The sequence below is a fragment of the Mus caroli genome, unplaced genomic scaffold, assembly GCF_978045245.1.
Source record: "Mus caroli unplaced genomic scaffold, Mus_caroli_1 scaffold_4, whole genome shotgun sequence".
NCBI lineage: Eukaryota > Metazoa > Chordata > Mammalia > Rodentia > Muridae > Mus > Mus caroli.
Window position 1 is genome coordinate 56181365 of NW_028227259.1, and position 14193 is coordinate 56195557.

The following is a 14193-nucleotide window of genomic DNA, read 5'->3' on the forward strand; positions in this document are numbered from 1 at the left end:
TTGAGTACAGATGCTGCATCTTTAAAACTGGGCTCTTCTATAAAATGAGGCAGTGAGGAAGTCCAGTAGACCTATACTTTTATTCTTTGTTCTCTGGTGGACTTATATTTTTGCTGACTTGGCCAGTGGCTTACTCCCCCTTCTCAGTGGAAGAGGAACTGTGTCAGCAGCATTCACCTGGTACCTTGCCTGTAGGATGCATTTATTTGCAGGAACACAGTATAGGAAACAGTACAGCATTCTTCCAGGAGGGAACACACACGTGCACATAAGCACCCATACTAGCTTGTTCTGAGCAGGAGTGGGAGGCCCTAGAGGCCACTAACACCGTAAAATCATTAGTTTGAAAAGATGCTGTGGTTGCAGACAGGAATTGCATTGGACCAGGTCCTTTGGCTCTGTGTTTTTCATTAGTTTGTTTTACCCTGGTTGAGATCTTTCTTATATGTACTGCATTATCAGCTTTCTATAGAATAACTACATTGTAATCTGTGTTTTTGCAAAAATATAAATCTTAGAAATGTGTCATTACCTGAGACTGGACTTGGAATATTTTCAAACAGGAGTAGATTCACTTTCTCCTTAGCATAGACTTAGCCCAGCTCCATCCTTCACCGGGCCTTCATATGCCCAGAGTCTTAACAGCCTTTCTCATTTACTTTCTTCAGAAACTTGCTTTATGGCCTAGTTTCATTAAAAGTTTCCTGACTGATCATCCTAAAATAACTTAAATTGCTTCATGACAGTAAATGTGTATATTCATTGATATGTTATCATTATTTTGTGCAATACAAGTTGCAGTATTCTTTTATGAAGTATTTGTTTTGTATTTTAAAAGGTAGGTCAGAGTGAATACAAAGGCCAGATGTCTGCCAGGGTGCTCACAGAGCAACACTAAAGCCATTCTGAGGTGTAGATTTCTCTTTATTTTACAACACCTGACAAAGACTTCTGTGAACACAAGCCCCATCTACACACAAGCCCACTTCTACACAAGCCCGACCTCCACACAAGCAAGCAAGCAGATAGTTTCTATCCACCTGGCTGCTCGTTCAGTCTGTTCTGATACTTCCTTTCCCAGAAGTAGTAGTGTTATAGGACACAGTTTGAGGACACAGCCTCCAAGACTGCTCCTTCCCCTTCAGACTCCAGGCATACACTCTGGGTTGTTACCTATGCTTATGATAGACAAACTGATCAGCAGAGCTCCCATGATCCTCTCTGAGTACATTAGTGTTCAAGAGCAACATTAGTGTTACCAGGACTGTGTGTGGGCAGCACTAAATAGTGCTCATTGGTTGATTATTAAGGGTTTTTACAAAGACTATTGATGACTAAGATGAAGAGATGAATATGACAATAGGTAGAGGAAGCAGACACAAATTTGTGCTGGGCAATGGTGGCGCATGCCTTTAATCCCAGCACTATCCCAGCACTTGGGAGGAAGAGGCAGGCAGATTTCTGAGTTTGAGATCAGCCTGGTCTACAGAGTGAGTTCCAGCCAGAACTATACAGAGAAACCCTGCCTGGGGGGGTCCGGGGGGAGACAGACACAAATTGTAGGACTGTTAGAGAAACATCTATATAAAGCAAGTGCTGCAGTGACTCCTTGCCTTTCTAATTCATAGAAAACACAGTTTTAACACAACAGTTAACAGTGCACTACACTTAAGTCCTTACTTATTTTTTGTTTTTAAGTTATTGAAATTATGAGACTATCAATTCAAATGGATGCATTATATATAGTTCTTCGGCACCATTATGATCTCACAACGAAAGGAGAATGATACAGATACACTGTCTGAGGTGTTTTGAGGTGCTTCGAAGTGTTTCAAGCTGTTGACTTACCTTAACATGTTCTTGAAGTACCATGGCATGCTTTTAGCTTCTCTCAGTGACCCAGTGGTTATGGGCATAATCAACACTTAATTCTTTACTTTTTTATATTTTAAAATACTATAATATTTCGATCACAGGTATGTTTATGGATTTTTAGTGTGGTTTTGCTGTTAGAATCACAAACTTTATGACCGACTGTTTTTTCCCCTTCTTTGAAATAAGTTTGTGGAGGACAGGGTAGATGCTCTCTTTAGGTATTTGTAAAAGCTATAAGTTCTTTCATCAAATAGTTTAGAGACAATAGAACCTTTTTTTTTTTTTCCTAGTTTTTCCTTTCTTTTTTTATTGATTATTTGGGATCTCACGTCATGCACTCTGAGCATAGTCTTCTCCCAGGCTCCCTCCCATGTCCACCCCTTCTCATGTGTCACCCCCTCCCCAAAAGAAAAGGGAGAAAAAGTCTGTTTTGTGTTGTCCATATACTCACCAGAGCATGGTCAAACTCCTAGTGACCATCCCCCCAAGGGAAGGCTAGTCTTTCCCTACCTGTATCCCTGCCAGAACCCATCGACTGGAGACTTGTGTGTATGTGTACATTGTGGGGTGTGGGGGTGTGGCAATGGTCAGGGGCAGCTCTCCTGCCCAAGCACCATGCTGGGCACATAATTAATCTTAGTTATGTTTTAGTCTATAATTATCCTAAAACTACTATCATAGACTAGTTCTCTACAATGCTGTCATTAAACAGTTTGTAAGTTCTTCATTTAGGGTATTAATGTTACCAAATTTTGTAGAACAGTATTACCCTTTATGGAAGGGAAAAATTATTTAGAGGAAAATGAATGATTTAAAAAAATAATATTGTGAGTTCATGAATGTAAGAATGCAGCTAATCATACATATGTTCATAATATGTAGTCTTGTAATTACTTATGGTTACTAGGAGTGGTAAGTACCTACTTACCTACTTTTTCCTTAAGGGTCTTTATGGTTTTTATGTTCATAAAATTTTATTTATTCATGATGTAAAATTTATGTCATTATTTTAAATCTTGGAATCTAGTTTTTTTTGTGCTGTGGTTGGTTGCTCATGAGTTTATTTTGTATATTGCAGTGAAGGAATTTGGGGGGCAGCACTGAGTTTATTAATGTTTTATCAGATTTAGAATTGTTTGTCTTTTCCAACATGAAGGAAAATGTGTAGACCATTGGAAAGATAAAGGTATAAACCAAGGACCAACAGGTTGAATGGAAACACACTGATGATACAGGCCATGGCTTCATTGGGCTGCATATGCAGGATCCTCTGGTATGTTAGTTGCTAAGGTACTATGGGAATTTCCTTCTTGGAGCCAGGACAACTGCTTCATATTAAAGTCTAGTTGGTGATGCCAGTGATCAAATCATGATCCAAGGTAGAGTCATCTGGTTATGAGCCAAGGTGGTCATTCATTTGAAGCCACAAGTTCATGTCTGATGGCAAACATTATCACTTATCTACCTTCCACAAGATGCTCCCTCCATGGTGCTTTCAAGATGGTACTCATTACCTTGTTTACAAAATAGGTTTCTCTATGAATGAACCTTGCTATTCTAAGTCAAAGTTTTATTTCTGGCTTGCCCTAGGACTCCATTTGTTGTTTTGTTTGAAGTTGCGAGAGGATCTTAGTGCTCTGGCAAAGATGGCAGTTTTTCTTCCTGGTAGAAAACTGGTGGGTTACGGCTTTAAGTACTTTGGTGTCTGTTCTCCTAAGTTTCATATTGAGATTTCCTTGTTGGCAGGTTATAAAAATAATCTGAAAAAACCCACAAATTTACATATTAAAGTATATATAGCTATGTCGTATAATTTACATTTCATATTTAAATGATTGCATGCATATGAAGGGTTGGCCAGTAAGAATCAATGGCAGAGAGAGAATTATTAAATGTGAAATCAACACTTGAGGTACAATTTTCTATTTTCTTCTGAATCTTTTGTAGTTTTTCCAGTGACCTTCCTACAGCTAAAAGCCATCATTGATTGGTGTTTCAATTTGAGCTTTTTCTTGTTTGGCCCTGAAGCCACCAGGGACTGGTAAATTGTCTGTGATGCACTTACTTTGCTATGGTAACTTTGATGTTCTCTGAAGTTCTGTGTTTTAAATTGTGAGTTTCAGCCTGTTTATTAGTTGGTCAAGAAACCCATAAGTGAGTTATGACCATTATTGAAAAAATACCGTATGGCAAAAATAAGGAGCCTATTGAATAAAGAAAAGGACTTACTCCCGTTTTAAAAATTATATTTCAATTCTTAAAATGTCAGTAAAAACTATATACACACCTATGTTTTTGTGGTCTTTCTTAAGCTTTAGTTGTATTCTTCTTTAGCCATAAAATCCTTATGAGTGGTATTGTTTATGCATGGTCTTGCTTTGCTGAAAAGAAATGAGCAGAGTATGTTTGTCTGCCTGGGGCTTTTAGTGATCTGTATGCCATACCCTCCACATTGCCTGTAGGGATCCCCTTACATACATGTGTTGTATAAGTAAGATATAGGAGCCTGTAGGGAGTAGAAGGGAATGGGAAAACAGTGCAGCGGTGGGTCTTGATGGTGTTAGCCAAGCCTGTTTTATCAGCTACAGCTGTTTGGGGGCTGCCCCCATTCCTGTAAGTCACCCCGTGCCCATGCTTTATAAGTAAGCTCAAGAAACTCACTGGTTTGCCAAGCTGGACTGTGGAAGAATCAAGTTTTGGACTGCCATTGGTTCCCTTTCTGGTAGGAATAGATCTTTGTTAATTATCTCTACAGCTGTTATCTATAGATATGTGCAGACATGTTGTTTAGTAGGGAGTGTTGTATGGTGAAAGCATGTGAATTTGGGGTTTGGAAGCGTTGGATTTCTTTATTACTTTCCTCCTTGTCTCCAGACAATGCCGCCGATTTCTGTCTTCAGTCGCATTGCTTAGCTGTCATCATGAAGAAGGTTGATTTCCCTACTTTGCCAGGTTTACCACTTTCAGCATCCATGCTGCTGGGAGCCGTGGCATTTACTTCTTCAGAGATGCGTTCCTTTTCTTTGGTGTCACAAATGCACCGTAACATCTTGTCTATTTGGTGAGTTTTTTTTTTCTTCCCAGCTCACAGCTGAGGACAGAATAATCTGGTTTAGTGGTGGATTCTGTGACTAGAATTACCTTATCTCTAAAAGGAGCATATTGAAAGTTAATTAAGGCACTCATTACTAGATATGATTTCTGTATGCTTTTATTTATTAAAAAAAAAACATGTCAGAAGGGGCTGGAGAGATGACTCAGTGATTAATAGCACTGGCCGCTCTTTCTGCATTAGATTCCCAGCACCTACGTGGCAGTTCACAACTGACTGTAATTCTAGTTTCGTGGGATCACATGCCCTCTTTTGGCTTCTGTGAGCACCAGGCATGCAGGCAGGCAACACACTCATAAAACAAACAAAGATTTTTTTTTTAAAGTTAGAATCATCTCTAAAAATGAGAATTAACTGTTGCAAGAGTTTTGATAAACCTTTTAAAAGTACTTAAAATATTCTTTTTAAGGTAACACAACTTGTACAGTATTCTGAGCAAGTGATGACACTGTCATTAAGCACAGTGTTGACTTTGTGCTGTATTTCATTACTTTTACAAATACTACTATTTTGGATGTTTGTGCAATGTAGGATAGCTCCAGAAAAAGTACTTCATAACTCATCTCAAGTATGAACCTAGTTGAGAAAATGAATTTTGTTGGGTCAGGTCAGTTCCTGGGAGGAAAATGGGGGAATTAGGAAAATTGACCTTTTTGAAAAATTCATTGAAGCCATCTTTCTGTGCACCACAGAACTGCTAGGACATCGTTAGCTCTTACAGGGAGCCAGAGGCCTCAAGTGCCACGAGGCTTTCTGTAGCCCATTATGGGAATGCTGTGCAACGTCAGGTGCCTTAACATCTCTGTGTTAATGTGGAGTCTTTAAAAGTTGTGGCTGTAAGCATGCAACATTGACAGATGGTTCGGAAGAGCACAGCTAGGAATCCTGGGCAGAAAGACAAGACAGATTCTGCGAGGCAGGGCTTACTTTGAGGGCCAAAGGGTTTTGCCTGTCACAGTAATGGTGACAGAGGTGAGGATAGCAGTTGACCCACTGAGCTAACTATAAATTAATTTAGCTTTATTAAGATTCCTGTGGTGACTGAGAGTTCTGGCTGCGGTTAGTTGACAGGACAGAGGCAGACAACATCCACGCACATCCTTAACAAGGTGAGATGGGGCATGTAGATCCACAGAAAGCATTCTCCTTTCAGATTTTCACTAGCTCCTTCAGGAAGCACACTTTTAATCCTAGCCTGTTTTCCCAATGGATTCCATATACCCATCAACACATCTTATTCTGTTCGTCCCTGTAGTCCTGTTTCTGGCGAGTAAGTGTTTACAAAATGAGTACTTTTTTAAAATGAAGCTTGAGTTTTTAAGATAAACACATATCTTGTCGTGGGATGAATCCATACTCTTCTTCGCTTGATGTTTGATTTACAAATAGAACGGCAAAGTACTCTAAAGGATTTTTGTTTGTTTTATTTTTGAAACAATCTATGTCACTACAAATAACATTAGTTTTGTGAGTCGGATACTAGTGGGCCTAAAGAAGCAGTTCTCAACCTGCCTGGGGCTTGAACAACCCTTTCACAGGAGTTGCCTAAGGCCATCAGAAGACTCCAATATTTACAATTATGATTTATAAGAGTAGCAAAATTACTGCTATGAAGTAGCAGTGAAAATAATTTTATGGTTAGGGCCACCACAACATGAAGAGCTGTATAAAAGGGTCACTGCATTAGGATGGTTGAGAGTCACTGCTCTAAAGGCTAGGAAGGCTTCAGTGTGCTACTGTGCTGACAGAGAGCAGCGTGTTCCTTGCTAAGTGCTTTGCACTCATTAGCCATGCTTTAACTGGGCCCAGCATTCCCGTTTCACAGGTGTGGAGGCTGAAGCTAGAGACTGACTGAAAAAGCACTGGAAAAACGGGCTTTACTGGAGCAGAACTTGAAAGTAGCTCCGTTAATAATTGGAGCCTTTTCTTGAAGTGAAATGAGATTATTTATAGGGAAACTGATTGTGATCTTTTTCACATCCCACAGAAGAAAAGTTGTATCCAACTAAAACATTTCCATATTTGGGATTGACCAGATTTGGTTTGTTGGGAGATGGACAATTGCCCTTTTACAGCTACCGAATTCTCCATCACTCTTGCTTCCTTTGGTTCTGACACTCCCTAAAACAGTCTTTTTCTCCTCTCTCTTTGTTGCTGCTCTTCCTGGCTCCAGTGTCTCTGACTCCTTCCCTTATCTTTTTGTACTCTCCAGTCCCATCCCACCTCCCATTATTTGCAGTTTAAACAAACAAAAGGCTGCTCTGTATTTTTCCTGTAGAGTAATATTGTGAACATTGACTGAGATCAACCTTTGTGTCTCAGACAAGGCAAGTCAAACAAGAAGTGAGTAGACCAACAAGAGTGAGTCACAAGGATGCTAGGAAAATACCATAAATTTTAAATCCTAGAAGATTGACCCACCACAAAATACCTCCTTCAGAATAAGCTTGCTGGCCTGTTGGTACTTCTTTTACCACAGGCTCTCTTGGTCTGTCGTTTGCCACACTCTGTACAAAAAGAGGAAACTTAAAAAATTCACCTCCTCTGAGCCCTTATGTCTGGTCTGTTTGAATAGGAAGAACACAAATGGGCTTCTTCAGCTATACCAGAACCAAACCAAGGGAATGTCTTGGTCCATTTTAGATGTTTTAACATTATTTCAGTCAATGTTTAATGTGTCTAGAACAATCTTACAATGCTGTCCGTGTGTATGTTTGCCATAAAATTTGGCCAGCATAAAAGGATAGCCTAAAATGCCAGTCTGGCTCATTGTGGAAACTGTTTCTAGGTTACTTATACTTGTTTATATCTGTATTTGACTAACTCTTAGAGCCATTACCACAGTCTTATTTTTTCTGGCTTATTTAACTATATTCCAGTCTTCATATTTTCTGGTTGGGTTACGATAGCATTTGATCATTAGAATGTAATTTTCATTTACTGATAAATACTTTATTGAAGAGCTTTCCCCCAGAAAGATTAAATATGGTACAATGGGAGAGGCAAATGAGTATTATCACAAAGAAGAAAAGGGCATTTTAGGGCAGGAAAGCGAGGAGATACTAAAAATAAAATTATCGTGTCCTTATAGGTTTTTTAATGGTGTTTTCTCATTGTTTTTGCATGATCGGTATGTAATTAGAAGTTAAGGGATGGCTGGGCTGGAGAGATGTCTCAGTGGTTAGGAATATTTGCTGCCTTTGTAGAACACACTTGGTTCCCATTGGGTGGCTCACAGCTGCTGACAACGCCAGCTTAGGGGATTTGATGCCCTCTAGGCCTCTTTGGTACACATGGTGCACATACATGCACACATACAAACACTCATACACTTAAATTAAAAGTAAGTCTTTAGGAAAAATGTAGGAGAAAGCTATGCCTTTGTGAGTCAGAAATACCACCAACTTTGAGGACTGTTGATAAAGCTGTGGAGAAAGAGAATCACTTGGTTTGGGAGTCAGATTTGAACCATGTCCCCTGTCTACAACTTTTTAGCTCTGTGGAGTTAGACCAGGTTTCCGATTGCTCTGTTTTCTCTTTTCTTTAGAATGAAATTCTGGCTTTTTAAAGTGTCTTAGTCAGTGTTCTATTGCTGTGAAGAGATTCCATGACCAAAGCAACATTATAAAGGAAAGACAGTTGGGGACTGGCTTACAGTTTCAGAGGGTTAGTCATTAGTTTCAGAGGGTTAGTCTTTAACATCTAGGAGAGCATGGCAGCACACGTGCCACTGATGTAGTACTTGAGAGCTACATCCTGATCCATGGGCTTTTGAAACCTCACAGCCCACCCCCAGTGACACACTTCCTCCAAGAAGGCCACACCTACTCAGACAAGGTCCCACCACCTAATCCTTCTAATCCTTTCAAACAGTGCCAGTGCCTGCTGACAAAGCATTCAAATATATGAGTCTATGGGGATATTCTTATTCAGACCACCACAGAAAGCTAATGTGTCCAATAAACAGCCATCTCTATATTTTATTTGCAATGATGAATTATCAGTTGTGCAGATGAGACCGCATGGTCCTTGTCTTTCATTTGACATCTGTTTTTGCATTCCTTGGTACCACTTATTTATAGCATGATAATAGGGTTGGAAAGAATTTATTGTCTTAATTGCCATAAGATGTATTTTATAGAAGCTGTTGTATTCAAGAAATATGCATCAAACATTTATAAAGTGTCTTCTGACCACAGGCACATGTGTTCCTTACAGTCACAATTTTGCTTTCTCTCTCACTGTGAATTTTATTACTCTGGGGATCCCAATACTACTTGTCAACTTTTATGTGTGGCATTTCTTCAAGGTTCATGCATGTAGTATATGCCAGTATTATCTTCCTGTAGGCTGAGTAATACCTCTTTGTATAGAACACATTTTGTTTCTCCACCTAATTGTCAAGGGGTATTGCGGAATTTTTCCACTTTTTAAGTTGTGAGTAATGCTGCGGTGTGGTGAATGTCCCCTCTGGGTGTTTGCTTTCACTTGTTTTGAGTATGTGCCCGAAAGAGGGATTGTACTGTGGGTCACGTAGTAACTCTCCTTCCTGTTTTGATAAATCGTACTGTTGTGTATGGCTGCTGTGATATTTTACATTCTTACTTGTATGTTTTTTATTAGCCATCCTAATGGGTATGTAGTGTTACCTCATTGTGGCTTTGATTTGTATTTCCTTTCGTAGAGACTTAGGACATATTTTCAGAGTATATTGCTCATTTGTTTACCTTATAGAGAAATGTCTCTATGTACTTTTTCATTGGGCTTTTAGTTGAGATATAGGAATTTGTTGTGTATTCTGGATGTTAATCCATATGTAGTGGATATTCTTGGTTGTCAATTTGACTTCATCTGGAATTACCTGAAAACCCAGGCTTCTGGGCACACCTATGAGAGATTTTTAATTAGATCATTTGAGGCAGGAAGACCCACCTGAAATCTATATCACTTAAGGTCATAGTATAAGACCTACCTCTAACCTGGCCACACCTTCTTGCAGCAGTCTAATAAGGATAAGGAAGAAAGAAGCTGTTGCTCTAGTCAGCTTGTCCCTGCTCTTTCACTCTCAGAGCCTCCTTCTTTGGGATTCTAACATACTGAAGACCAGCTGAGGCCACCACCTTATGGACTGAACAACTGCTAGATTCTTGCACTTTCTTTTGGGAGACAGCTATTATTGTTGGATTAACTGAATATAACGCCTGTAATTCTAGCAAGTTGGAAGGCTGGGCCATTATTGGTGCTTGTGAGGCTAGTTGTGGCTGTCGGTGGTACACACAGGATTTGTTGGAGGAGTTGTGTCACTGGAGTTGTGTCACTAGAAAGCTCATGCCAAGCCCAGTGTCTGCCGGCTGCCTATGGCACTGGGTGTAAAGCTCTCAGCGACTGCTCCAGCATCATGCCTGTTTGTCTCCTGCCACAATGATGATGCGTAACCCCCTGAAACTGTGAGCAAGCCCCCAGTTGAGTGCATTCTGCTTGAGTTGTTGCCTTGGTCATGGTGTCTCATCACAGCAATAGAACAGTCATGCTACTAGTTTGTATTAGAGTAAGAGTCAGTGCTCTCCGCACAGAGCCCTTCCCATGACTGACTGTTACCTCATCACGTGGCACTCTCTGAAATGAAGTTTCTGAAAAAGTTATTAACAAGTTATGATCAGAGACTCTTTAATGGTATTTAAGAGGCTTTGGAAGTGTAAGTTGTCCTTAAAAAAGGACTAGCATGTTGTTCTTGGAGTCTACAAATCTCTTGAGAATGGTTTTAGAGTAACTTTCATTTCGCTGGATACATCTACAAAACTGAAGAAATAATGAGGAAAGTCTTACATTCTCTGTAATGCATTATAGAACAAAATGGAATTTTTATCATCAACACTGGTAATTATGTGAATGAAAGTCATGTAGGTGTGTTACATCTGTATTCACAGACTGATTGAAAAATGTGCACTTCAAAAATGTGCACCTCATTCAGAATTAATGTTCTACATTGTATGTACAGTAATACATGGGAGCTGTTGTATAACCAATGGATTTCTCATTATATGTGTAGTTTGGAGAGTCTTATTGCTATAGATGGTGTTTGATTGAACATCTTTAAGAATGTCTTTACATAGGTCAAATTAGCAACCTGTATGTAAATTACTAGCATTGAAAGACCAAAGATACACACATCTTGAATTAGAATAGGCATTGTTAAGTTGTCTTTCAAAGGATTATCTAAATGCCTAACAGTGTATGACAGTTTGCTTCTCCGCATGTATCTTTTACCTGGGTATTAAGCTCTTAATCTACAGCTCTTACTGCATAATTGAGCTGATAGTATAAAAGCTGTGCCAAGAAGCTGGCCACAGGCCTGCTATATTACCATTTCCCTGAATGGTTTTTGATAGTTTTCACCACCAAGTTCTGCAGTTAGCAGAGTCAGACCAAAGACTTGATGAAGAACTGATTATTTATTTCCCTGGGCCGGGCCTTTTGTTGTGTTGTGATGCCAGTTTCTGGAATAGTCACCCAGATACCTCAAGTGAGAACACTGACCACATTTATATTATCCCTGTGTATATGTGTCTACACATACATATGACGAACACACACATGATTCTTTATCTTTGATGCATTCGAAGATAAAATGCCAGCATCAGGTTTTTCTCCAAGCAACACAGTGAGTATTTCTAGAAGGAAGAACAGTAATTGAAATTAGGAAATCTGATCTGTTTTATTCCGATACTGTTAATTTTATAATGTCTTCTACAACTGAAAACATCCTAAACCATATGTTACATGATGATGTTGGGTTTTGGGTTTTTTGTTGTTGTTTTCGAGACAGGGTTTTTCTGTATCCCTGGCTGTCCTGGAACTCACTTTGTAGACCAGGTTGGCCTCGAACTCAAATCTGCCTGTCTCTGCCTCCCAAGTGCTGGGATTAAAGGCGTGCGCCACCACCGCCTGGCTTTTGTTTGTTTTGGTTTTTGGTTTTTGTGTCTTTAACTGGGTCAGTTTCTTATTTTGTTTGTTTCACAGTTTGAATTTGTTCCTCACGTTTAAATTCACAGTCTACATTTTTACCATAATGTAATAAAAGTGACACTGTGCCTTACTGCATTGTATAAGTGGCATTCAGTAAATATGATTCAACTCAGACCCATTCCATGTCCCTATTGCCTTACTTTATGGGGACTGGGATTCCTGCAGACGAACCCAGGGCTCGGTTCACGTGCTACCACGGAGCAGTTAGTGTTTTCTTTTCCACCTTTTCCTTTGAGTAGCTCACTGGTATTGCTTTTTAATCCCATTTCAAGATGATGGAGAAAATTTGTAAAAGTAGGAAAAGTAGAATTGCTTTAAGCTCTGACCCCATTGACAGATTTCTTCCATGTTTTGTGCCTGTTTTTCAGTTCATTAATGTGCTTCCAAAACCCGAGTGCTGTTGTGCAACAGCAGCGGCAGAGAGTGGCCGTGCTTCTCTCTGGCTTAGGTGTGGGTACCAAGTTGTTCTGTCCTCGCAGCACTCGCTCTGGTCACCCCCTGTCTTCTTTGGGTATTTGAATTGGTTGTTTTAGTTAGGTGGCATGCAGTTACAGTTGATTGTGAGCTGTAGGTGCTAGGGATTGAATGCAAGTGTTCTTACTGCTGAGCCATCTCTGGCCCCACTGCCTTGGGTTTTAAGAGCTCTCTGTATTTTATATTTGTTATTTTGGGGCACAAATGATTGCTGGGGGATTTTTCTTTGATTGTTGATAATTAAGATTGACAAGTCATAGGAACATGTTATAATGCCTTATAGTTTACTGTGGTGTTTATCTGACAGCTTATTTACTTTATTTCTTTAATTTTTTCCAGGAAGTTTGGTGAGCGGCCTCCACCCAAACGACTCACTAGGTAAGCATTATACTAGCCACTTAAACATTGACTGTGCATATAGAGCCTATCATTTTAGACAGTAACATGAACTGCTCTAAGAAAATCAGATATTGATAATACATCTGGAGCCCCTCCATTTCCTTTACACCTAAAAGGTGCAGGGGTGGGGGTAGGGTAGAAATAAAAGGATATACTTTAAAAATGAAATATTTTTAGAAACTCAGTAACAGCTGCAACTATGTTTAGCCAGTCAGACTTTGATGTGTAAGGGAAAGACTTAATAGATAGATGCTTTTTAAAATGATTATTCAAATACTTTTCCCCTATCATTTTAAAAGAAAACCTAAGGTTTACTCACTTTTATGGTGATATATAGTGTTCTCATTATGTAAAGTTAATTTTACAGTCTATATTCTTAATATATATCAAAGAATTAACTTAAAAATTATAAAATAAAGAAACCAGTGGTTTTACAGTTTCATTCCTCGACATTGACCTTTTCTTTTTTAAATTCATTTTCCAAGGGGAGGGAGGGAGGGAGGAGAGAGAGAGAGAGAGTGTGTGTGTGTGTGTGTGTGTGTGTGTGAGAGAGAGAGAGAGAGAGAGAGAGAGAGAGAGAGAGAGAGAGTGAGTTTCTTTTTCTTTAGAGGACTGGGATCTAACTGTACTGTTGTCCTGCATTCTTTAAGCCCACGATGTAGTTATATATTGCCTTAGACTTGCAGAGTTCTCTGTAGTAGCTCTGTGGTGTTCTGTTGTATTCACATTCTTCTTGGTTCATATTGATGGCTGCTTAGGCTACTATCAAGTAATTACCCCTACTAAGACATTTATTGAAGACAGTTGTGGGTTGCCACATGGTAGTGCACACCTTTATTTAATACTATATTCAGGAGGAAGAAGCAGACAGAGCTCTGTGTGTTCAAGGTCAACCTGAACTACAAAGTGAGTCTCAGACCACCCAAGGCTGCATAATGACATCAAAGAAAGAAAGGAAGGATTGAGGGAAGAAAAAAAGAAAAGAAAATTGTATTAAAAGTTGTAATAAATTGTATTAAACCACAGAAGATGGTTTGAAGACAAATTTGGGACATGTTAATCAAATAATGATGATACAAAATATTAAAACCCTAAAATCAGTCTTTATACAATGAACATTCATAATCTGAAAATCCGAAGTCTGATATGCCCTAGAACCCCCCCCTTTTTTTTTTTGATTTATTTTATTAATATATGTAAGTACACTGTAGCTCTCTCCAGAAGAGGGAGTCAGATCTTGTTGCGGATGGTTGTGAGCCACCATGTGGTTGCTGGGATTTGAACTCTGGACCTTCAGAAGAGCAGTC

General features: G+C 39.3%; 1 protein-coding gene across 4 annotated transcripts in view; it reads left to right on the plus strand.

Annotated features, from left to right (window-relative positions):
- Rbpj (recombination signal binding protein for immunoglobulin kappa J region) overlaps positions 1–14193 on the plus strand; it is a 189314-nt gene that overhangs the window by 148197 nt on the left and 26924 nt on the right. For all 4 annotated transcript variants that reach the window (XM_029477020.2, XM_029477019.2, XM_021162518.3 and 1 more), the window contains exon 2: positions 12827–12865. In XM_029477020.2, the coding sequence (XP_029332880.1) occupies positions 12827–12865 (39 nt within the window). The remainder of the gene's footprint in view (positions 1–12826; positions 12866–14193) is intronic.